General features: G+C 37.4%; 1 protein-coding gene across 2 annotated transcripts; it reads right to left on the bottom strand.

The window, feature by feature from the left end:
* Nucleotides 1-478: 478 nt before the first annotated feature.
* On the bottom strand, nt 479-19,556 carry grap2a (GRB2 related adaptor protein 2a). 2 transcript variants are annotated; one of them, XM_071466390.1, is made up of 8 exons: nt 19,294-19,556; nt 10,459-10,593; nt 10,270-10,361; nt 9,711-9,830; nt 5,541-5,730; nt 4,154-4,246; nt 2,168-2,284; nt 479-1,239 (listed from the first exon to the last, which is right to left on the bottom strand). In XM_071466390.1, the coding sequence occupies exons 2-8, from the start codon at nt 10,534-10,536 to the stop codon at nt 1,060-1,062; spliced, it is 870 nt and encodes a 289-aa protein (XP_071322491.1). In that variant the 5' UTR covers nt 10,537-10,593; nt 19,294-19,556; the 3' UTR covers nt 479-1,059. The 2 variants fall into 2 exon arrangements, with proteins under 2 accessions (XP_071322491.1, XP_071322499.1); XM_071466398.1 differs by having other exon boundaries at nt 2,222-2,284; nt 19,294-19,516.
* Nucleotides 19,557-27,244: the final 7,688 nt, after the last annotated feature.

Below are 27,244 nucleotides of genomic sequence, written 5' to 3'. Positions count from 1 at the left end.
ATGTGAACGATAAATCGTTACTGTCGTAAAACAATAAATATGTCGGCAGTAAGTGAGACAGCGAGCAGGGTTTTTGGGGGGTTTTTTGGGTTGAGCTGTGTGCAGAGAAATTTCATCAGTTTTTACGTAACAATCAATAAGTAAATGTTTTACTTTATGACTCGATGACAAATTCACCATTATTTGTGGTTTCTGTGACTGTGTCAACTAAAGCGTGCTCCAAATTAGTGCAGCTTTTATTTTGAAGGCCACCTCCCCTTACTTCTGCTTTTATTTTAACTGCCTTTGTGCAACCGGGGAGTTCTGTGAACAATTCTTGCACAGTTCTTGCCTGCACTTGAGAAATCCCATGATTAATTAATATCAGGCTTCCATAGAAATGTCATAATAAAATAATCTACTATAGTTTGTAGGAAACACAAATATGATGAAGGAGGATAAAAGCAGAAAGACCTCATCATTCAGAATTAGCACTAGATTTAAACTTCAAAGATAAAAATCATTTTATTTCCATGTCAGTGAGCGTTGAGGGAGTTACATGTTTATGTGAAGCATTTAGATTTTTTTCACTTTTTCATACAAAACTTTTTTTGTGGTATAAAATATGACTACACTTACAGCATGAGCACAAACAGTCGATTCATCAGCAGACTGGCCAAAGAGCATTTTGCAGCTAAATACCTGCTGTCAGACACGACCTAATACAGATGATAAAACATTCCTCAGTGAGATCTGCAGCGGTCCCTGAGTGCCAGTCAAACGTGTGACAGGTTTCAGGACGTGTCTCTGATCCTTTGTGAATAAATGAGACAAAGCATGTCCAATAAAACCTGGACGGGCACCGCGCTGAGTGACAGAGTACATGTGAAAACGTTAACTGACTCACAGTCCTTTGGGCCCCGGCAGGTTGATTAAGTGACAACATGCGGTGCAGAGATTAGATGAGTCACTGACTGCTCAGTGTTTATGTTCAAAAAGACACATTCGGGGCCGCCGCACTTGCAGAGCGAGTCTGTGAATGTGTGTGGGCATAGTAAGTGCGTCGCCTGGGGTGTTTTCTCACTGCTGTAATGTGTAGTTGGCAGGAAACAGCCCGCTTTTCCCCCGCAGCCTCCCTTTCCACCACGAGGCGTCGGAGCGATCCAGCACTTCGATGACATCTCCGGCGCAGAAACCGAGTTCGTCGTCTTCTTCTGCGGTGAAATCATACAGCGCCCTCACCTGCACCAAAGACGGCCTCTGTGGAGGGAAACCAAACACTGATCAATACCCGACACTGTTTACCATCACTTAAAATGATTTAAACATTTTAATAGATAAAAATATCCTCAAATTACTAATAACTGCCTCAAATTACTCATCAATAATCATTAATTTATTTCATTTGTCCCTGTAATTATTAAATTAAATTAATGTGTGCCCTTAAAATACTAAAACATGCTCTCAATTTGCCTAATTTGCTTATGCAGAGTGTAACAACGTGCTTTTATCAGGGATCCAAAAAGAAGACGTGTATATATCTGCATCAGTCCACGATCAAAACATATGTACTGCTCATCTGGACAGTTATTAACTACAGGATCCATCACATCTGTTATAATTTGGATTCATCTGTTGATAACTTTTTGATTAATGTCTGTGTTTACTGTTACCACATACATTATGTAAATGTTCAGGTATTAAACATACTTTATATTCAATGTAATATCCACCTGACTAATCTGAAGTGTGTTAATAAATGTACTATCATGTACAGAACATATTAGCACAATGTATAGTCTATATCATATTATTCTATTTTTGCTCATTTCAAAGTGTAATGTATTAATTAGAGGAAAAAACAAGGAAGCGGAATAAAGCATGAATTAATGAATTTGAGGAACTAAAATGCCCCCAGATCTTCCAAAAATCGGGACTACTGCTTAATGATGAAATGTGTCAACTGACAGAAAATTAATCAGTTATGAAGTTTTATAATCGATAAATCAGTCAAGTCAGTCACCAGGAGTAAACTGCTGGTTCCAGTTTCAAATGAGAGGATTTGATGTTTTCTCAGTCTTATATGAATCTTATCATATTATTTTTTCACAGTCTTTTTTTTTTTTTTTTTTACACAGTTGCAGGTCTATTTTCATGCTCAGCAGCGCAGTAGAGAGAGCAGGCTGACCTGAGGCAGAGGCATGGTTTCAGACGTGCGCCGGGGAGGATAAGCAGAACTCACAGGGCTGTTTCTTCCTGTGTAACCGATGGTGTGAGCGCGCTCCTCAAAACCCGGTCTCTTAGCCTGGAAAAGAAGGAAACACTTCACTGCCTGTTAACTAAAACTGATTGTAAATGTAGAATGGTACACAACAGTGATTGCTAAGGTGTGCCCAGGCGTTACTTCTGCAGCTGCCACAGGATTGTGGAGGAGCTCATCAACAGATATTGTGAAATTCACATATTGAGTCTGTTTGAACACCTCAACGCTGCATGTTGTGTTTTAGAGTGTGTGAAGACTAGTTAGTCAGTGAGTGAAAAGGTTATGGTGTAATGGATAAGTACAGTAAAGTAATGGATAAACTGTTAAAATAATTAGTTAGCTAAAAGTAATATTTAGTAATTGGTTAGCTAAAAGTAATGGTTATTACATAGTTAGCTAAAAGTAATGGTTATTAAATAGTTAGCTAAAAGTAAACAGTTAAAATAGTTAGCTAAAAGTAATAGTTATTAAATGGTTAGCTAAAAGTTATGGTTATTAAATGGTTAGCTAAAAGTAATGGTTATTAAATAGTTAGCTAAAAGTAATGGTTATTAAATAGTTAGCAAAAAGTAAACAGTTAAAATAGTTAGCTAAAAGTAATGGTTATTAAATAGTTAGCTAAAAGTAATGGTTATTAAATAGTTAGCTAAAAGTAATGGTTATTACATAGTTAGCAAAAAGTAAACAGTTAAAATAGTTAGCTAAAAGTAATGGTTATTAAATGGTTAGCTAAAAGTTATAGTTATTACATAGTTAGCTAAAAGTAATGGTTATTAAATAGTTAGCAAAAAGTAAACAGTTAAAATAGTTAGCTAAAGTAGTAGTTATTAAATGGTCAGCTAAAAGTTATAGTTATTACATAGTTAGCTAAAGTAATAGTTATTAAATGGTTAATTAAAAGTAATAGTTATTACATAGTTAGGTAAAGTAATAGTTATTAAATGGTTAGCTAAAAGTAATAGTTATTAAATAGTTAGCTGAAGTAATAGTTATTAAATGGTTAGCTAAAAGTAATAGTTAGTACATAGTTAGCTAAAGTAATAGTTATTAAATGGTTAGCTAAAAGTAATAGTTATTACATAGTTAGCTAAAGTAATAGTTATTAAATGGTTAGCTAAAAGTAATAGTTAGTACATAGTTAGCTGAAGTAATAGTTATTAAATGGTTAGCTAAAAGTAATAGTTAGTACATAGTTAAAAGTAATAGATAAACAGTTGAAATAGTCGGCTTAGTTAAGTGCTACGTCTTCAGGGCAGACCGACAGTGACTCGCTATTCGACCGTGATGAGACAGACCGGCTGGGCTGATGCTAGCTGGTTAGCATGATAACTTCAATAGAAGAAAATAAGTGATAGAAACAGACGCAAAACATTGTCAAAGACAACATTGGCGTTGCTTTCCACCGATGGAGACAGGTTTTGTCAAGTAAAGGAATGAAGTTTGATACTGAACTCACAACGTTTCCTCTGGACCAGTAAGTTAACAGCTGTTAATGCTAACGTTGTCTATGTAGCAATAGCAAAACTGACATATAGGATAAATGGATGGTTGAAACACTTAAAAATAATGAATTAACAGCAGAAATAGTTACAGTAGCTAAAAGTCATGGTTAAATAGTTAGCTAAAATAACAGATAGACCTCTAGTTAAAAGTAATTGAGGGATGGTTGAAATAGCTAAAAGTTATCACTAAATGGTTGAAGCCTTCAGCTTCTGCCACTCCAAGTGTTCGCACTAGGACTGCAAAACCAATCGACGTAAACACTCATATCATCAGTTTCAAGTTAAGACGAACAAATTAGGAACATGGTGGGTGGTTTCTATGAGGAGGTCCTTGATCTGACAGAGCAGAGGAGGAACGTCAGACCAACAAATGACGGGAATCTTGTAGGTTATATGAAGAAGAGTGTACCAGCTGGCTGTGAGGCTGGTCTGAAGCTCTGCGTGGTGTAGAAGCAATCGCTGCAGTTGATTGATGTTGTTCAGGCAAACTTCCCCTCTTCACCTGTGGGACGGAAACAAACAGGAAGTAGATAACATCGCGCTCTGATATCAAAACAGGTGCCTCAGGAACTACAGTAGAATAACTTACAAGACAACTGTCGTTTCTATTTATATGCTCATGAATCAAATGTTTTTCATGTCTACAAACCAGGGGACTTAAATAACTTAACACAATTACAAAACATTCACCTAAACACAAGCAAATGATTTAATGGTATACTCCTGCATTTTGGGAAATGGACTTATACACACCCTAATTTAAATTCTTCTTCACTTAAAAGGACAATGATTAGCTGATTGATGAATCCACAGAAAAATTATCTGCAACAATTTTGATCGGTCATTCGTCATTTTCAGCATAAATGTCAAAACTTTCCTGGTTCCAGTTTCTGAAATGTGAATATTTTTTGGTTTTCTTTAGTATGATGTGACAGTAAACTACATATATTTGGATTCTGCAAAATAGGTGTTGTGCATAAAAGTGAAACATGGACACGACAAACATTATAGACATGATCTGTAGTTGTGACATGCAGATAATAGTGCGTATTCTAAAATATGAAACACTCCTTACACCTAAAGAGGTTTTGACATTATCTGCTTCAGCAATAAAATAATTTAGATCTAAAAGAACAACATCTTTACATTTTGAATGAGGTTTGACTTCGATCTCCCATTCTGATTCATATTCATATCAATATATTTAACCATTTTAGTTATGTAAGTTCCTCTTCATGTAAAAGTGTCCCTTTATTGTGATAAAATGTTAAATTTCTGTAGTTTTTTTAAGCATAAATACAAAAAATTCACTGGTTCCAGCTTCAAAATTGTGAACATTTTTTGGTTTTCTTTGTTTTCTATAACAATAAACTATATATCTTTGGACTTTTCGTTGGACACAAGAAGACATTTGATGCTTAGATATATGCTGGGATAAATAGTAAATTGAGTAATTGAGATAATAATGGATTAATGAATAATAAAAAAAAATATTGAAATGCAGGCCTAGATTTATGATTTTATTTTCTAAAATCTGTAAACAGGCTTGTTGATGACTACAAAGACTGCATCAGTTCTTCTTAGTATCTTAGCAACACATAAATGTTTTCTATTTCTAATTCTACACATTTTAAAGAGGCATAAGATTTCTGAACAAATCGCTGATCAACGAAATAAGCAGATACTGTACATTTTTAACAAACCATCAAACAACTTCTTGTGGTTTGGTCTTTTGGTGAAGCTTATGTGCTGTTAAGCAACAAATCAAATTCACAGACAGCAGAAAAGTCTCGTACCGACTGGGCCACGGAGGGACTCCTACTTGGCGAGCTGCCGTCGTTGAGGTAGATCTCCCTGGTCTTAGAGATGGAGGTGTTCTTGTAGAACTCCACCAGTTTGTTTAGGGAGGTGAACTTCTCAGACCAAAGGAAGTACTGGCCTTTGTTGTCCTTCAACACTTTGAAGTGCTGAACGTCACTCTCATGTCTGAGGGAAAAGATGAAGAATCAGAATCAGAAAAACTTCATTAGATGAAATATCACAATGTCATAATTAAAGGAGTGAAACCTCACACAGAGAAAAACGATGTAGAGAACATGATGTAAATTTCTGTATTTATATATATATGTATATCTTGTTATGTATTAGTTTAAAGTACTATGTTTACTTTGATTAAATTAAATGCAGCTGACACCAGGCTGCTACAGAATAACCCCATTCAACACTACACCCATCAGACAGGTTGGTTATAACTCTGTATTCTGTAGAATTATGATTGAAATAGCATTGGATTGGTGTTAAAAGCCGAGACCAGGTAACTTTTGCTGCAGATTTGTGGGTCTGTGTGTCCACATGCTGCTGATCTGCTCCATTCAGACAATAATTTCCTGAAGAAACTCTCTACTTGTTGAGCATCAGGCTCAAAAGACCTTCCACTTTGCACTGTGCAAATATGTCCAAGTGTTAAGAGTACCAACTTTCTCATAACTTGTTCATCATTTGTTTTTGTGCCTGGGTGTAGAGATCTGATAGTGATGACTGGGTAGTTCCTGTTATTTTACTTGCATGGCTGATGATCTGAGAAAGTTTTGATTTGATTGTGAACACTGAGAAAGTTGAGGATCGACTCACTGAGTGACTTGTAGACAGGTGCTAAAATGTCCTTCCTCAAATTCAAACTCACAGTCACTTTGCTCAGCTATTTCAGTGCCCAGGTATTTGAAAGCCTCCACCTGCTCCACCATATTTTAACTGAGCAACTAGTGAACAACTGTTTCCTTCATTCCTGGATTCCAGGACTGTCTCCTCAGCTGGATTGTCCTCTGCTGGTCAATGCAGAAAACTACAACCTCAGTTTACTAGAAAGCAAAAACTCCCATCCTGATGGAGATAACAGGGGTCCTCAGCACCTACCAGGGTCCTTAATGAATCCAGATTTACTGTGATGTTTGGATATAATTTATACTGTTCATAATAATGTTCCTCCTCTGTCTTTTATGTATGTACACTATAAACTCGGCAATATCATACAAAATGCCCTGAAAGCACCAGTAGTAGAGGAACTAATATGTCAGGAGCATTTTAATGTAGCTGGTCATAGTGGTGCAAATTTTAACTACAGTATTTTATATACTGTTATATACTGCATTACATCATGTTTTATTTAACTGACTATATGTTTTGTAATTAAAACTGCAAAACAAAACAAACAGCAAATAATGAGTAAAATAAGTAAAATAAACTCATAATATAGTTAAATACAGTAAAGCAGTAAATTAATCCATTAGTTGATTGGCAGATTAAGCAACTATTTTGGTTATGATTAAATAACTATTTTAAAATATTAGCTATATTAAGATTTGGTGCTTTTTCATCACATGATAAAGTGAAAATCTGGATGTTGGTATTAATTGAAAAAATAATAGTCTCAGTCTTATATTCGGCTCTGAAAGTACAAGATAACAAGACTACGAGGTGTAAACGTGTTCATGAAACAGAAAAAAGTAAAATGCCTCCCTTAAATTTAAAATACATCATTGTCACTCAGAGGACATTTGTGTTTGTGGCACATAAAACATAAAATATCATAGAAACATAAAAGACACATTAGACTACATTTGACATTGACAACACGATGCTCAGAATTAAACTGCTGAAGTGCTTGTGTAGGTGTTGCTCATTGCTCTGTTGCATTGGGAATTAAAGTTAGAGTCCAGCAGCTTGATGGAGGCTGAACAAACGAAAGCTTCAAGAGATCTGATTTCCACGTTGGCCCCTGAGACTTTTTCCTGATGACAGAAATTCGTACTCAGAGAAGATGGCAAGACAGGCCTGTTCGTACAGGCTCTGAAGGGGATGGTATCCTTTCTTCCATATTACCCTCATAACCATTGTGTGCATACTGTCAGACCTGCTTTTCAGTTGCACTGTTAAGTTGGAGTGAGAACATCAAAGTGACCAGAGGTCATTCATTTACTATCTGACAGCGTCTCTTAGTGGCGTTTGGCGGCATAGCTGTTGGTGGGCATCAGAAAAAGCTGAAGTCCAGGCAACTTTCTGGCAACGAGCTACAAATGCAGTTCCAATCAGAATGTAGAGTCGCTCCGCTCTAGAGAACAGGAGGGAGGGGGCTGCAGCTGACAAGTTGATGCAAATCAGTCGGTAACGTTGACGTCGCTAATTAAAAAGATTTCATGTGGTTAAGTTCAACCCCACCAGTTGGAACAAAGACACCTGCTGGCATGTCCGTTTGCTTTCAACCCTCATCTCCATCAGAGCGCCTACGAGCTTCGACAGCGTCCTTGGCAGAGCAGCCAGAGCGCATTCTTTCGTCCTGCCACTTTCCATCTGAATGTACAGTTAGTAAAGTCTCTGCAGACTTTTTTGCACAGCTTCTCAAAGTGTGTTTTCCAGCAAAGAAGGTTGTCTATGTGGACACTGACATATTTTTACAAGGACACCTGAGTGATCTGTGTCTGGTTTTTGATCACCACTGACTCATGGTCAACCACTTGCTTTGTGTATAAGACGTTTGGGCGCCTTACTAAACCAGAACTTAGTAAGCTGTGGCAGAGATCACAGCTTGCAAACACTTGTTGAGCCTTTCTGTTCTTGACTGATGGATTTTCAGCCTCTTCCCGCAGATCACCTCAAGCGCTGAGATATTTTTTGACTGTCTTAAGATCTACCCACAAATCTTCAGATATGATGGACTGTGAGGGCTCTTTCAAAAGCCCTAGTTCATTCAGATTCTGAGGTCTGATTTTTAGGTCTGCTTTGAATCATTGTCCTGTTGCAGAAACCAGCCACCTTTCGCTTTCACTTTCCTGACTGACTACGGGACACTCAAATTCAGAAGTCTGTGCAGTGTTTCCTGTGTCGCTGGCTGCCACACAGCCCCTGAGCAGAATATTTCAACCTCTATGCTTAACATTTGGTAAAGGGAGTATTTAAACCTGTGATGTGAACATGCTACAGCACTAAACTGTACAGTTTTTACCTGGTGGTCTAAATGAGTGCAGACACTTAAAGATAAGTGTCACCTTATGTGAAGAGGAAGACGACCACATATGCTGCTGTTTACCACCACTGCTGCAGCTGCCTCCTGGTTGTAAATGAGTGAAGTCTTGCAAAGTTTTCAGCAGCGCAAGACGAGCTAAAAAACGACGAGATGATGAGTCAGCGTTTACTTTTTACATGTAAACTGATGTGATTAGCACACATCAATGCACATGTTAAAAGGAACCCTAACCCCATGAACCCCATGAAGGAAGTGATTGACCATAAGTCGCAAAAACCAGACAATCACTGAGGTGTCCTCGTAAGGTTGACTTTAGGGTTAACCCTAACTCTCTTTTGTTAGATTGCAATCACACTAGCTGGGTTTTCACTGCAGTTTTGCGCAAAATAAGAGGGGTTTTTTTTGACAAGTCGACAAAACACAGTTGTGAATGGAGTTATATTTAGCGAATACAGCTGGGTTTTCTCCTCTTGCAATTTCCAGCAGTCTACCTCTCTGCTGGAACTGGCGCCACGACTTGAATGAAAAAAGTGTTTCCATTTTTGCTTTGTTGAATAGTCTGAGAAACTACCTCATGCGAATGTATAAATTGTTTTCTGACATTTGAGAGTTCAAAAGTCACGTTTCTGTTACCAGTTTTTAAGTTTGCAATTTCAAATTGCACATTAAGAAGGTTAATGGAAACTCAATGACTGAAACCACCAAATCAAAAACTACATTAGCAATAATGCTCTAAATAATTCAGATGTTCAAGTCTTTGAATTCGGTAACATATCTGTCTGAAATCAGGTCTGTCAGTTTGACTGACTGTGAGCTGACATTTTATTGCTGACATGCTAAACTAAGATGGTGAACAAGATTAAGACAATACCGGCAAAGCATTAGCATTGTTTTTTGCCCCAAAATCAAAGACATAAAAGGGTTTTCGAGACACTCTTTTACTCACCTCACAGAGATGGAGAAGTCTCCCGGTGAGCTCTGGGAGCCTCGAATCACAAAGTCTCCAACATCTTTGTGCCTCAGGATCTCCTCTGCAGCGCTGCGACTGGCGTTCTCCTGAAACCATCTGGAAGCACAAACATGACGCTCATGCTTATCTCACGTAAACCTCCCACACACTGGTCTAAAGCCAGAGTTCCATAGTAAAAGTACAGCATTTTTGGACCAAAAATGACACAAATCTTCCTGTGAAAGATTTCAGTCCTGATCCTGGTCTCTCTGCATTGTCAAGTCAGACAAAAAATTGGAAAATTAGTTTTTTTTTCACCTTTTAAAAGTAATTTGTATTGCAGTTTGTTGCAAAATGTGCAACTGTTGTCACTGTGATATTGGTTAAAATGGTTTGCAAAGGTAGAATCAAAAAAGTCAAACATCAAAATGTTTTCAGTGACATATATTTTGACAAAGTTGAGTGTGGAATCAACTGCATTCAAGAATCATCCCAAAAACAGTATCAAATCCAGGTCCAGGTCCACAGTTTGTTGATTAGTGTGACTGTCTCTTACCTTGGAGTCTGCATGTCAAGGTAGTTTTGTGGTACGAATCCTTCCTGTCCGTTCATCTCTGCCTTATACCAATCATCTTGTGAGCTTAAAATCTGATCAGGGAAAGAAACCAACAGGATGTTACACAATGGTAATGAAATATTCTGAAGCCAAAGAGAAAATATCATCTTTTAATCTACATACACTGACCTTCAGTATATCACCCTTTCTGAAGCTGAGCTCGTCGTCTGCTGACGCAGAAAAATCATACTTCCCTCTGGCTTCCATCGGCACCAGCTGAAGTGTCAGAAAGGTTTACGGAGAACGTAGAAAAGACAAGTGTTTCTATGCAGATAGAAAGAAAAATATAGGAAGCACAAGGTTAACATGGTTAAGTTATAATTTCCATTGCAAACAGCTCAACCTCCATGGCGCTTCAAAGTGCATGTGAGACAAAAATCTGATCTGTTGGAGCAGAGACACTTCTCTGTCTGAGGCATCAGACAGTTGTAGAACGATATTTACCAGCTGTGGTTTGGGGAGGGTCACAAATGTATCTTTAGGAAGTCATAACATGTCAAAACTGGCCAGGGGGTACTTTACAACTGACATGATGATATGATAACCTTTTGACAAATGTCTTTGATGTGTAAAAAGTGTTTGCAGCCTAAAAGCAATGAAACTGTCAGTTTAAGGAACATTAAAAGGATAACTTTATCAAGGAGTGCACTGACTCATTTAAATCTGAGTAACAGTTAACAAAATACACCCGCCCATGACTAAATGTATTCCTGAAAGGGATTTTTTATAACATATTGTAGGTGATTTGAAACATTTCTGACTTAATAGTTTTAATTTTACAGACATCTGTTTGATTTTAAGGGGACACAACAAAAGGGAACAAGATAAAATAGCATATAAACATGACACACACCAATAAAGTACGTTACTCCAGTCTACCATTATAACTTCAGTTCCTGGTAATTATACAGTATGTGGTGTCATGTGACTCAACTATTCGGTTGGAAGCCCTCGACATGAATGAAGGACATGGAAATGACATGGGGAGTAAAGGAACTGGAAAAAAAATGCTGGTTGTCTATTTTTAAATTAGGAAGAGACACATAAGCCACTTCTCTATTTGTTACTGTTAAACCTAGAGATGCACAGGGCGATAATACAGAGGTCAACACGTCATTTAGTCAAGTCAGTTTTATATATACAGTGCCAATTCACAACAGAAGTTATCTGAGGGCACTTTTCAAATAGTGGAGATCGAGACCTTCGCTTTATATTATTATTTACTGAGACCCAACAGTTCCCATCGAGAGCAAGCACTTGGCAACAGTGGCAAGGAAAAACCTCCTTTTAAGAGGCAGAAACCTTGAGCAGAACCAGAGTCAGGGTGGGTGGCCATCTGGCTCGCCCAGCTGGGTTGGGTTAGTGAGTTAAACCTCTAAAACGTGGATCACATGTCGAATTAGAACGAATTAGTCAGTCAAATGATAGCAGTTAGTGTATCTTGGGTGTTACTTTTGGTTATTTTCCCACAGATGTGAATAGAGCTTCCCTCTATGGTTACAGAGTGAAGGATGTGGTGACTTATCTTGAAAAAACTGAAATCTTCGCTTCACTATTGCAGCTGCAAGATTACAACTTTTATCTTTGAACTCAAGTATACCAGGAGATGTAAAATACCCAGTATAATCCCTTTGCCCCATGGGGCCAACAAACATCCTGTAATATAAAGATTCATTATTGTTTAATCTATGCACACATCTGTTCTTACACATTCCTGTAATGTGTTGATTTTGACTTTTTGAAGGTGGAAGACAGACCTCATTAACATACCTCAGTTGTACCTCAATTCAGTTTCATCTTTTTAAATTAAACCTGTGATTTCCAACCAGTGGTATTTTGCAGTTGCCAGGGAGGTACATAAAAAAACTGAAGAGTACAGCTAATTTGGAAAAACAGAAATTACAATTAAAAGAAGAAAAGGTCACTAGCTAAAAACAATAAATGAACAGTTCAAATGAAATATTTTTAAAAAATAATGGAGAAACGTTTGCAATGGTTTGTAAAAGACATTAATTAAGAGCCTTGAAAAACAGTCAAAGTAGCTTAAAGTTAGGATAAACACTTGAAATAGTTACCTAAGGATAAATGGTTGAAATAGTTACTAAAAGTTAGGATAAATAGTAATAGTTAGCTAAAAGTTAAGATAGACAATTGTGGTTTAACCACCCAAGTTCTGCTACTGTAAGTAGTAGAAGCCACTGTGGATACAAGCTTTACCAAACTGACCTCAACAATTAACTTGTTAAATGTCATGAAATGAATTAAATGGACAAATTAGGAACATGAAGAGCACATCAGGCAAAAAAGGATGGTAGGCTGAATTAAACCACTTAATCATGTAAGAGGAGAGTAGAGTAAGCTCACTGCAATATTACTGGGTCACTTTTGATCTATTAGTCATGTAATAATTAATACAAAGCTCAGTTCACAAACTGATCGTGAAAGACACAAATTAACTAAATGGTGTAGGATCAAAACTTTGTAAATAAAGAGTGATTCAGTGGTTTTGTCCTTTTCCGTCACTTATTCAACACACATTTCTCCCTGTCTTGATGTAAAAGTTGAATTGAGTTCTAAGGATTAAAAATTAAGAGACGCAGTTTGTCTGTGCACTTTCACAGATGTAAGAAACTCCCTCCTTCTCATTGAACCTTCACGGACTCATTTTATTCCAGTCTCAACGGCTGACTAGAGGGGAAATAAATAAAGGGGAAATCAAGGACAATTTTAGTACACCAAGCTGATAAGGGATTTTTTTAAATCTTATCTGATCTTTAATATCTAACCCACACCTCCTCTGCTAAAGTCAACACTTAATGATTGATGTCACAAGGTCTTACACCAGCTCATAGCTTACATGATAAGTCCCACAAGTGGAAAAGCAGGCATTCATGGACAGTGACGAGCCAGATAGTTTCCACCACATTAATAAAACCACTCTTAGTCACAGTAACGGCAGTTGTGGGTGGTTTGGTTTGGCTCAGCAATCCATAGACTCTTACTTTATGTTTATTCGGAGACGGAGCTTCAAAAAATAGTTAACATTCCATTCAGCTAATGCTAAATGCAAAGGTACAGACGGCATCCCATGAGCCTACTCTCTGTAGATTAAAAGGTTGTTGAGACAAAGTGTTTCTTTTCATTGTGTTTTCTTCTGTCTGTGCAAATTATTTGTGTATACTGGAAGGTTCCGTATTGTAGATGTCTTTTTGGATTATGTAGCAGGTCTAGGTGCTATATAAATATTATGAAAGCGCTCAATCCACAGAGAAATACATAAAGCCTGTGTTCAGAAACTATACCTTAAAACAGGACTGCTGTAACTCTCCGGCCTAAGCCATGCACCAAGCCCAGCCCACCCGGACCCACCGTCCACCAAGTGGTGTTTCCATAAGTGAAAAGAAAAATGTAAAGAAAACATTTTTCAGGAAGCCAATACACTTCATAAAATCAAACAAAACCTTTAACCTTTCCATGGAAATGACCATCACCAAAAGTGTTTATAGTTTAATTGCTTCCAAAAGAACGATGACAAAATCTCCACGAAGCTTGATTAAGACATTTTACTGATGTGCTGAATTGAAACAAGAAAAAACAAAAATGACAAGGCCAAAATTATTAGCCCTCTGACAATTAATAGTCAACAGTATAACCTTTTTGACTAGTGACTGACAACAACCTCTTATGGTTGTTCTTAACTAGGTTGGCAAATGTCTCATGAGAGATCTTAGCCAAGGACCTTGATTTTGTTGTCCTTCAAAAAGGTTTGGACCAGGTCATTGTCTTGCTGGAAGATCCAGCGGCGACCTAAAGCAAGAGAGGCAGCAGATTTCTTTACATAATTCTTCAAAATGTCAACATAATCTTCTTTTTTCATGATCCCATTCACCCGAACAAGGTTCCCTGTACCTGAGGCAGCAAAACAGCCCCACAGCATTATGCTCCCACCTCCATGTTTACTGTGGGACTGTGGTTTTAGGGTTGAAGGCCTCTCCCCTCCTTCGCCAAACAAAAGCAGCATCCATGTTCCCAAACAGCTCAAGTTTAGTCTCATCAGACCAAAGGACAGACTTCCAAAACTCATCCCCATGCTTCAAATGTTCATGGGCAAACTTCAGTCTGGCTTGTGTGAGCAATGGAGTTTTTCTGGGTCGACAACCTCGAAGCCCACCATGATGAAGAACCCTGATGAAGAACAGCAGTCTTCCTTAAAACATCAAGTCCAGAAGAGGCCAATTCAGCAACTATCAGCTTAGATCTGGGGATTCTTGTTGACGTCTTTTACAATTTTCCTCTCCAAAGTTTTGGAAATCTTTCACTTTCGACCACGCCCAGGTTTGTTTCTAACAGACTTTGCAATGATGCAGCGCACAGCTGTTCTAGACACTGCAAAACGCTTGGAGATGGCAGAATACCCTTCTCCCTTGAGATGAGCATCAACTATCTCCTTTCTGAGTTCCAGACTGATTTCTTTACCTTTTGGCATGATTAAATGATTTCTTACTTCTTACCAGGACTAATCCCTCTCAATCAAGTGTTGAAATGCCACTAGCCCTGTTCACTGGAGTCCCTTCAGTAGAGTTCAGTGCTGATTGTTTGCTCAGGTGTGGTTTGAAAGCATAAAATCACATGGGGGCTAATAATTTTGACGCCCTCAATTTTCACTACATTTGGTATAAAGCAAACCTGAAGATTTATTTTATATTCCCAAATGTTCCAAATAGAGGCCTAAACATTGATGAATGTTTGACTATGCACAGTTTTATGAATGATGCAAACATTGGGCAGAATTTTAGGGAAATGTTCCATAATTCATTGGGGGCTAATAATTTTGACCTTAACTGTATATCATTGCAGAGCCTTCACAGGGACAGTAATATTAGAGAACTGTGGATAAAGTTGATCTTTTCTGAAATGCTGCAACATTTCAGTCTGAATTTGTCCATCCTGCTCCAAGTTACAGCTGTAGGCTACAATCCGTTACCTGAGGATGGCCTGATCGTGCACCACTCAGAAAGCAGTCAACCAATCAGAAAAGGAGGCTCAAAGACCAACACAAAACACCCTGTTCTTACTAGACCTTCACAGAGAAGCATGAGAGAGAAGATGTAAAACTATATAGAGGTGGTTTCTGGCATCTAAAATCACAAATGTATCTTCTTATGAATAGCAAATCTTCATCATCAAATAAAACACCAGGAAAGTTTAACTATAAGGACCTTTAATTATTTTTTTAAAATCCCAAATTATGTCTTGTGATATGTAGTAATGTCTGTATCCCCGAAATGACAAGAAGTTTGCAACCTTTCTTTTAAAAAAATCAATAAATACCTAAATGTCAAGTGTCTTCAATGGATTTTTGTAATTTGCAATTGGAAAAAAAACCTTATTGGGTTTTGTGACAGTATAGGACATAACCACAGCAGCGCTGACAGCAAGCTGGTCAGCGTCTCAGCACCACAATGTAGCTGGTTTCCTGAGTTTGGAGCCTACATCAAAGCCTCACCGTCATGCTGTTTGACTCATATTTGAAACGTTATTTATTTAATTTGCAGACAAATAGCATGTGTTACATGTGAGTGCAACTAACAAGTATTTTCATTATTGATTTACTCTGAAAATGTCTGAAAATAGTCAAATGTCTTCTTTTGTATGATCAACAGTCTGAACCCTCAAAAAATCCAATTTGGTATTATCAAAAATAAAAGAAAAGGAGCAGAATATTCACATTTGAGAAGCTATTTACAAAAAGTTATTTTCTCTATTTATGTTACTTTTTCTGGTCTAAAATATCTGCAAATGTCTTCTGTTTATGACCAACAGTCTAAAACCCAGAGATCTTAGATTAGCTTTTTGGCTAAGTGTATTGAAAAGATTTTGAAGATATTATTTGGGGACCCAGTCTGAGGGTTATATTGAGGAAGTTAATATCAGCATGCAGTATTTCTTCAATGGTGATAACAACCAACTGCAATTAATAGTTTCAGTTGTAAGAAGTGTTGCTTGCAGGGCTGCATCTGCTCTGTCTTAACTACAGGGGGTTTCACATTTAGCAACTGCATCATAAACAGACTGTGCACACGACCATGCAGAAGCCGCTCAAACTGTGTATTTGATCCTTTTTGCTGGAACACTTCCCCACTTCTGAGACCTGTTTTTACCAGAAGTTGAGGAAGTAGACGTATAACGCATGATAAAATGTAAATACTTAAACACCTCACTTGAATAAATGTACTTAGTTACTTTCCACCACTATTATATGTAGTTTTAACAGGTGTAACAGGTAGAGCAGACGGCTGGTCAGGTGTCATCTGAGATTAGGCAAAGCAAACACAGTTTAAAACTCAGGAGTCACACTGCCTCAGTTATCCCTGGCAAACTGCTGGAGGACCAGAGCAGTGGTGAGAGAGGTACTCATCCTTCATGTAAGTACAAGTGGCAATACAACAATGTAAAATACTATATTATAGGTAAAAGTCCTGCATTTAAATGCAAGTACAAGTATTATTAGCTAAATGTAGTTAAAGTATAAGCAGTAAAAGTACTTGTCATCACTGTGTAAGCAGCATTTTAACATTGTAGCTGCTCGAGGTGAAGCGAGTCTGAACTACTCTAAATACAGTTAGTTTAGTCCAGTGGTTCCCACCCTAGGGGTACGGCCCCTCCAAAGGGTCACGAGATGAATCTGAGGGGTCATGAGTTGATTACTTTAAAAGAATGAAAAGTTCTCATACACAAATCTCAACATTTCACACAAGAATGTCCTATTTAATAAATGAAATATTGGATAATTTTACCTCTTTGGGCCTAAAACAGTTATTTAAATGAAACCCCCGTTTGAAGTTTAGAAGGGAAATGTCTCTGCGGTGGACCTGCTAACAAGCTGTACGGCTACAACTAATGATTATTTTCATTTGGTTCATGAAATGTCAAAAAATGTGATTGTAGTTTCTCAGGGCCGAAGGTGATGATGTCAAATTGTTTTGTCCGACCTAAAGATATTTAACAGATATTGATATTTGGCAAAGAAAAGCAGAAAATTTGACATTTGACAAGCTGGTTGATCTACTAATCATTTCAGCTTTGACTAGTACTTTACAGGCTTATTATAAAGTTTTATTATCGATGTAAGATTTCACCAGAAAAGTAACTACAGCTGTCAGATAAATGTGGTGGAGTTAAAAGAGCAATATTTACCTCTGAAATGTAGAGGTTTGGACATATGAAGTGGCATGTAATGGAAATACTCATGTAAAGTACAAGCTCCTCAAAGTACTTGGGTAAATGTACATAGTTACTCTACCACTGGGTCAGATGAAGTCCACATGAAGCTGCTGTTGTGACCTCGTGGCTCATCTCTGACAGCCAATGGTGGAGTGTATATACTGTAAGTACATTTACACGAGCACGGTTCAATTCTGAGGGACTACTTCACTTTAGTACTCCTACTTTATGCTATTAAAGATTAAAGGCCCTGCATATCCACACAGGTGTTTTCAGTCATGTGGATGATTAGACCTGCTCACGGTCAAGCTACGCTAAGGACAGTTTTGTAAAGAATCATGAATGCTAACAGGATATTATGGGTTTTTTTCCTTTAAAAAAAAATCTATATTTTTTTATATTACTCTTTTTTTTTAATGCATCTAAAACAAAAACATTACATTTACAGAACGTAGGGGCTCCACAACTTTACACTCTGAAAAGAACTATTCTGCAAAATGATCCCTTTTACTTTTAATACCTTAAGTTCAGCCACTGCTGTTTATTTGTAATATGTCACAAGCCAAAAATGTTTAATATAGTTTATTATATGTTTTATAATGTAAAATCTTAATCTGAAAGGTAACTATCATTCAAATAAAGGCAGTGCAGAAAAAAGTGTAATATTTCCCTCTGAACTGCAGTGGAGTAGAAGTACAAAGTAAGTTAATTTTAAGCAGAATATGTCCAGTACACTACTTGGATGTACTTATTTACATTCCACTGGTCAGATTCAGTATTTAACACCACATGAAACGATTATTGTGACTGGAGCTGCAATAATTAGTCACTTAATCAGTTAGTCAATTAACAGATAATTAATTGGCAACTATTTTCTATTTTTAATCACTTTTCAAGCAAAAACACCAGCACACTCAACACACTCTCCGATTTCAGCCTGTGAAACATGACAGTCATCTCACGCCTCAGTGCTCTCGTTCACCAGCTGACACTCGATGTTTTCTTTGACCACAGGGTGCAGAAGGGTGTGTACCATGTTTGCAGCGGTGAATGTCTTGACATGAGGTCGTGCACACACTGTGGCATCAGGGATCAAACAGGCCACTGGCCTCCTCCCTGTTGTCTGACCTCTCGGGTGACAGACATGTAGAGGGATATCAGCTCACTAAAATTATAATATATACACATATGCTCTGAACTAATCAAACTGTGAAATTATTTTTAGCAGTTATGACTTCTGTCAACCCTCTCTTTCTCATACCAACAACAGCCTTTAAGGCCACTTCCCTAAAGTAAGGCTGTGAAAACATGCAACTTAGAGATAAACAAGACAAATTAAATAGTAAGATCCAGTAAATAAAACATAGACACAACAAAAAATCTGTTTCAGAAATGAAGATTTGACGTGTCTTTACCTGTATTTGAGTATGACTAAGATATCACTGCTTAATCACAGGTTAAATCAAGCAGTTATAATTCATTCAAACAGCCAGATTAACATATTAGATGTGTTGCTGGCAGCAGAGACTTTCATAAGAATTTAATTCAATTTTTAAGAATTACACATATTGGAATAAATTACAGTAAATCTGTAGCATGAGCAGAATGGAGAAGTGAGAAATAGATGGAAAGAGAAAGAGGAAGAGAGCTGAGTCGTTACTAAAACAGTTCATTTTCACAATGAAGCTTGGTGTGTGATTTCTATAAGGTTTCCTGACATGAAAACGGTCTTCAGCTTACCTCTCCTCTCCTCACGATGAGCTTGTGTGAAGTTTATTCTAAGGCTGGCCTCTTCTCCCTCCGCGGTGTGAGCGCAGCAGCATATTTGTGAGTCCAGAAACGTTTGCACAAACAAATAAAAGTCCGGGTTGAGGCTGGATATTGTTTTGCTGCTGAGTCAACTGGACGAAGGCGCATGAGGACGGAGGATGTGCGAAGACAGAATCTCTGCTCTGATGTTGTTGCCTGAAGAGAACCGCCTCTCTTTAAACAAAGTCAGCAAACTCAGAAATGTCACTTCCGTCCGTATTTCAAAATAAAACTAAAGCAAGTCGTTGCATCGTCTTGTACACGTTTCTGAATAGTTAAAGGATTAGTTTAACATTTACTCTCTTTATTGCTCTTTTATAGCTATGATATATATTTTTTGAGTTATGTACTTACATTATCCCAACTGTTTCCAGAAATACCCAGACCAGAGAAATAGTGATTTCAATCATGGTAAAGGTTCCTTACATTTGGTTACCTGGCACTGATGTCATTACCTCCCTATGCACACACCTATGCATGTGTCAGTGTCATGATTCCCCTGAATGTTTTTCAATAAAGATTTAAAAGAAGAAAAAGTTTTGTGGTTGCTTGACAGAAGCAGAAACTGACTTTTATTCTCTTTTAAACCACCTTGGTCATTTCCAACAATATATTTAACTGGATAAAGGATCTTAGTCATTGGATGTCTGGATTTAAGTTTAGAGAAAAATAGCCAGGCAAATGGCAGCTTAGGTCCCATCCACTCATCGATGTCCATGCATCAACTCTGAGATGCCCTGTGTCCATGGAAGAGCGTCTATGAATCTGATTTCTGAGGGGAAACTGCTTAATTAGCTGTTTCTTTAAATCCCTTGGTCCGTTTGTTATGAAAAGGGGGACACCTCTGCTGATCGACTGCCGGTAAAAAAAAAAACCTACCGGCTACATTGGTCTGCTGTAAAAACATCCTGAAGTCTAGTTTATCAATATCAACGAAACGAAGGTAAGGAGTCTCAGTTTCTAGCCATTCTGAGATGTTGTGTCCGCCGGGAAGTGTCGGGAAATCACTGATTTTTAGAGTGAAATTGCTTTAATCTGTGTTTTTACTGGTTTTAATCCCTTTGTCCGTTTGGTACGGAGGGGAGGACACATCAACAGATAATTTGGCTGCCGCTTAAAAAAACAAAACAAAAACAAAAACTCTGCAACATCTGGTTCATAAATTAGCAGTCAGTTAGTTAGATTAGCAGCCTATACTCCCCTGATGTCCTGTGTCGGTATCCATGTCGGTGAAACACATGTGAAGCTGCTTCATTGTTTTTAATGGTTATAATCACTGGGTGTGTTTATTGTGGAGAGGAGGAGACCTCTGCAGATAATTCAGCTCCCGGTAAAAACCTCCAGAGCGACTGACACTGCAGAAATTTAAAACTGGTAGAAGCTTACAGCAATGGTGGTGAAGACAACAACTCCCATGTTGCCACGCTATTTCATGATGTCACCCAACGCCGTCTATTGTTATTGTTTTGATTGAGTGAGAAGTTAACCTACATACTGTATGAAACCTGTCTAATTTTAGCATTCTGATGATTCTGATACAAACAAAACTATTGGTTCAGCTTTGTACTGTGATCTATACATCTGCTCCCTCTTTTATCCAAGAGGGAACAGATGGTAAACTTAAGTTTAAACACCCTTTAATTTGCAAACTTCACATATCTATTTCAGTCTTTAAAGGACCATAAAAATATTTTTTACATACGTTTGACTGCAAAATATTCTCTTCTTTAGCATTCAGGTCTACTATCTCTATCTCTATATATCTCTCTATTAAAATCAGCCCATCGAGATTTGAAACTTGCTTTAGCATTAGAGAGTGTATTTAATACTGACAAGAATAAAGCGTCCAAAGGTCCAGTATGTTCATTCATCATATTGTGGTGTTGCAGGTTTATTAAGGTTGTAGAGGAGGAAGATGAACATCTGTGTCTCAGTTGTCTCTGAATGTAGAGAGGCTGTCGTGAAGATACCAGCAGGGAAGTAAAGATGTGCCGCTGTGTGTAGGAAAAAAGGCAAAAAAGTTCACCCTTCCCTTTTCTATTCCTGTTAAAGAATATTATTGTTTTCTGATAATCAAGCACAGACTGCTTTTAAAGTCTTCACAGTTTTACCATTCATTCAGTCTCAGACCAGAGGTTGTATAAATACTTGGAAAAGCCCAATTTCACAACAGCATCCTTTAGGAAATAGTAAGCAGTCATACAAAGTAGAATTCTAAAACATTTTAATACATTTAATATATCAGTTGATATTATTCTTACATGGTGCAGGCAATTATATGATCTCAAAACACTTGGGCAAGGGGGTGTAGTGTGCAAGATAAGTGGTGCTGTTATAAGCAAGTTGTAAAATTCCTTCCTAAACAGACAGTGTTGAGAGTGTTTATCGCACGTTTAAACACTCTGTATTGCGATCATATATTCACGTCATGCAGTTTGCAGTTTTATCATAACACATGGCAGCGTTGACATTTTGCCACCAGTCAATGACCATTATCTTGATGGAGCGTGATTGTACGTGACAGAAAATCAAATTACCTTGGGTGTTTGATTGTTTCATGGAAATGCTATTTAGTGTCAATCAATATTGCTCCACTCAGCAATAATCAACATGTAAATGCAACATGTCAATCAATGTTGGTGACAAATTGCTTTTTGTTAATACTGTGGCAGTTTATAGCATCATGGGAAAACAAGCATGTTAAGTTATGAATAACAAATAAAGCTCATCTGTTTTTTTTTATGAATCCATAATTCATGTTTTTTTTGGTTTGTGTTGGAACAAACTGCTTAATTTCATGTAAAAATATAACTTTTTTAATTTTAAAACTTAATCAATGAATTTGAATAATAAGGTGTAGCCAATAATGACTTCAAAAACATCTAAAGTATAAAAGTATGTCCCATATATCTGGCCTCATGCTATTTTCATCCTATAAATACACAAAAATGCTTTTACGTCCTGATGAAAAATGTGTGGTGGATTTTTATGCTTTTGCTTAACTCAGTAACACAATGATGTCAATGACATTGTGTTAATAAAAGATGACAACAGGCATGTTAATCTATGTATTCTAATATTTTAAAGGTATTTTAATGCGTGTTGTCACTAGTTTGTTGGTGATTGTATTTAATTACAAAGATGATCTTGCAAAACAAAATGTATATTTTCTCAGGTATTGAACAAACTTAATAACACAAGGGCACTAATGACAATTGAATTTATGAAAGGAAAGGGACATGACATAACATGGACACACAGGAAAAGAAGACAACTCCAGAAATAAGTGATTTACATCATGTTTTTCTGCGTGTCCATGTTTCATGTTTGATTAAATCTGTATTTTCTGTTTGTTTCAGATGAACATTTGTGTGTCAGGTTGTTTAAAACCAAGCCAAACCAAACCTCATTTAGTTTTCTGTTCATTCCTACACGCAGGGAAAACAGTACAGATAACTAACTACACTGGATGGATACTGAGCTGAACACAGAGAGTCAGAGTCAAACAGCAGAAACAGGCCGTTTGCAGAACAGTGTCGTGATGTGTGTCTGACCTGAATCTTGCCATCTCCAAACCACGCGCTGTGCACAGCAGCTGCAGGTGGAGCTCACTCACATCCGCCTCTCACCCTGTTACTCAATACCACAAAAAACTACACAACCGTGTGTGTATGTGTGTGTGTGTGTGTGTGTAGACTTGAATTTGCAGTATTGCAGAAGTACTGCAGATGTTGGTGGTGGCCAACAGTTAGCGTTTTATATCTCTCCATCCATTGGCTGTACTGCATTTCTTTTAGGGTGGTCGGGGGCGGGAGCCGAGAGGTGGGGTACATCCTGGACAGGTGGCCAGTCTATCCCTTTGATATATTAGAAAATATGTATATAAAGTCATGTGTCTTCTTGACTACTTTGTTACTTCCCACCTCTGACAGGTGATGGTTCAATAAACTGTGACAAATGACATTTTAATCTGTAATAATCAACATTAGCATAGTCCTGTACTTCAGTACATTATTAACATGATAGCTGCCAGTAAAACTATTAGCATTTCATATCCACTGCTACTCAACTGTTACTGTGCCTCATACATTCTAAACAATGTTCCCGTGAATGTAATGTGCTGCTCATGTGGTAATGTAAGATTACTGCCACTAGATGGAGCATTTTATGCACATCTGCACATATCCACCTCAGTTAAGGGACTGAAACCTCAAGGCTTATTATTATCTTTTAATATTTTACTATATAAACAAGTCCTTTAAAGTGAACCCTAAATTTTTATTTGAGCCATGGTATAACTTTCCATATGTGACATTGTGACATCCTGCTTAAAACTATGACTGAAAACATTACCTCCCGGGTTAAAGTTAAAGCAGTTGTAGACCCAAATACTTTCATGAAATGAAAGAGGATTTTTTTTCTTGTTTTGTTTTTCTTTTCTGTTTTATTTTGGAGATCCAGTAATCACCAGGATTTCTCATGTGACTTCACAGTGCCTTCTCACCTATTCTCCAGCAAAGGTCAAGAAGACAGTAGATGACTGTGACATGCAGCCTCAGGTGTTTTAACCTTAAATGTTATGGCTAAACAGGGAGCTTAAGCAGAATTGTTTACGTTACCATTAAATTGCATGTCTGCATGTGTTGTGAAAGAACTGTTTCTAGTGACAAACCCACGGGCAATATTCACCAAGTCTGCACTTTTGGGCTGTTTAGGCTCTTTTAGCTCCTAGTTTTGGTTTTACTAAACATTAGTGTCTAGGTCAGTCTCATCGTCCGACTGTAAATGATCTCTCCAGGCCTGAACATCACATAGACAAAGATAGCCACACTGAAGAAAAAGAATCATTTAGCAGTAAATGCTTCAGAGTTACTCTTCTTCCTTTGATACATGACCCCCCTCTGTCCTTCCACATCCACAACATGTTGAGCCTCTTCCCAAGCTAAGAGTTTGGCTCATTTGTCACAGTAGGAGTCCGTCTCAGCTCAAAGGAATAATACTCTTTTCTTGCTTTTGTATTTTCTGTAAAATACCGAAGTTATAATATTGTTAGGCTACAACGTGCCACATAGCCATCTCAGGTATTTATTGTGGAACCTCAATCTTTTTCATATCACTTTTGGTTTTCTGCCAGCTTTCAGAATCATACATTAGCATGGACTTGACCTCATGACCTCTTGACCTCATGACCTCTAGACTTGGATGCAACCTGGATGCTTTCCCCAGTCTTGACTTAATGTCCTTCTGTGTCCTGCTAGAGTTGGTGGAGACCAAAATTGAGCTAAATGTTATACAGTATTCAGAATGTTTACAGCACACATTAAAAAATGTAAAAATACTCTGGTGTAACTAAAAGCCCTACATTCAAAATCTAACTTAAGTAGGTGGGGTGGAGATGCAGCCCTGCATGTTGTCATTTCTTTCCTAGTGTATTTTGTCTTTGAGTATTTTATCTCTTTAAAGAATAAAACAAATCTGTGAAACTGGGGGTATTTTATCCAAAGGCAGATGTCATGCCTTTAAAGATAGCAGCTTATGTTGATGTGGGCAAATGTATGTTTTCTGTTTCACTATGAGACTTAAAATGTCATTGATGGGTGATCCACATGGGATGAGCAGTGGCTTGTTTCATTTATGGCTAAATGACCATACTGTTGCTGTTGTTGTTGCCATGTCTGCTACCTATTTGTGTTTGTGGTGCAATTCACTGATAATAATTATATGTTAAATTTCTAATTCTGAATTCGTTTTGATAGAATTCAGCGGCCATGGCGCCACATTTTGTTAACAACTGCAATGACGAAGCCTGTTGAATTCCCCACCACTCTGATTCACACCTCTGACTGGTGTCGTCTCCATAGCAACAGTAGCCAAGGTCAAAACAACAGACGGATCATTATTTCTCAGAAAGGAAGTTCCAGCTGCTGAGTGATTCGGGTCTTAACCTGAAAACTGTAATGATGTGTTCTGTAGTTACAAAAACAAACCCTGTATCCACAGCTGAGTGTTAATGGACAAATAATCAAAAATGTTAATGAGCTGAAATATTTTGGCACTAATACAATTTGACTTTTCAAAGACACAGAAAAGACAAAAGACATATAGACATATTTAATATCCTGCCGGTCCCAGGCCAGTAAGACTGAAACCAAAAGTGATTCTCTTAAAAAAAGCTACAAAGGTTTTTGACAGTTAATCATTAAATCACCATCGGTGTAACATAATGCCCAAATACAACCATTTAAATTTTGAAAAACTTGATTGGTCAACATTAATTTAACTGTGATTTAGATTTTTAATTGTGATGAATTGTAATTTTATAGTTGTACCAGATGAATATGCTGATATTTATATGTTGATATGTGCTTGTAAATTTGTCTGTGTAATTGTTAGTGTGATAGAGAGACTACATAATGCTGTTGCATGTAAATGAATGGTTTTACTGGTTATTGCTCTCTGTGTACCTGGAAACTATCCTCTCTTTTCATTTTACAATTACTGTTTTATGTGCATGGCCCGTATTTAATAAAGAGCAAAAACAATAATTAAGACAAAGCATAAACCTATAGGTTTATTACATTATCTGGGAGGGTTCTGTGTTTCTGTATTATGAACCATGACTTTATATAAAGGTGGATGACATCACATCTCCCTAAAAGTAAAGCCAAAACACCTTGATCGACCCCTGGTGGCTGGCTGCAGTACAGGTCATAAACCCTGCAACCTGCATGTTAGCAGATGGGACATAGGCCAAACAAAAAAAAAATCAAAGATGCGAAATGAATTTTAAGTAGTTCTTATTATCACACTGATGTATCTTCAAGCATTAATTTTACTGATGAGTTTGGTTTTAATTATCTATTAATATATGAAATGGGAGTACCATGACTGACAGTTGTGATTGGGTCAAGGGGGTGCAGGAAGTGGAGACGTGTCGTCCATCTTTATGTACAGCCATTGGTTACGTAAGACAATTTAAGAGGGAATGTGGCAAAAAAAAAAAAAAAAAAGTAAAATATATACTGCATTTTTTTCTTTTAACCCTATAATGCCAAATGCATCAAATTTGATACAAGCATTTCTGAGACCTATTGCATCACCTCATGGTAAAAACTTCACTCAAAACCCTCTTGTATCCAATCTGATACTTGTCTTCCAGCCCCTGGTGGATCCTTTATCACTACAACAATTCGAACACAGCACATGGGACAATCCAAGTTGGCCACCTTCAGATAGTTCCCAACTCACTGGATCAAGGTCAAGAAAATTTTCCAGTGAAATTTTTAGTAATATTCTAACATGAACACTTAATCTGTTGAAGCAAGTTATAATAATAATAATTCATATTTTTTGCATTTTAGTATGTAGTAAAATCGTGTATAAAATTTGGAAAAACCTGTATAATAATTTTTTGTAATTTTTTTTTTCAAATTTTGTGAAAGGGCCAAATAAAGGTTCCAGATTCAAGAAAACAGGAATTTCTGGGGTCAGGCATTACAGGGTTAATTTTAAGTTTTAATTTTTAAGGCTGATGCTCTAGGGCAGTGGTTCCCAACCTGGGGGGCCCGACCCCCCAAGGGGGGCGCCAAAGATCCAGGGGGGGGTCGCTCAGCCCTCTTGATTTTAAGGGTTTTAATAATTTTTATATAATTAAAATGTTAAATAAATGAGTAAGCATTTAATTCATATATGTGACAAAATCAACTAAATTCAAGGGCCACATTAAACATTTATTCGTGTATTTAAATAGATAAACAAACAAGTTATATATATCACGAGGAACAGAGCGTGTGCGACGTGAACGCCTCTCGTGCTGCAGCCGTTGCCTAGCAACGTAAACGGAGCTAAGGGAGAAATGGCGAAGCGTCAGGTAGAGGAGACT

The sequence above is a fragment of the Trachinotus anak genome, unplaced genomic scaffold (assembly GCF_046630095.1).
Source record: "Trachinotus anak isolate AG129_WGS33_773 ecotype Australia unplaced genomic scaffold, CSIRO_AGI_Tana_v1 ptg000003l, whole genome shotgun sequence".
Lineage (NCBI taxonomy): Eukaryota > Metazoa > Chordata > Actinopteri > Carangiformes > Carangidae > Trachinotus > Trachinotus anak.
This window is presented reverse-complemented; position numbering and strand designations above follow the sequence as displayed.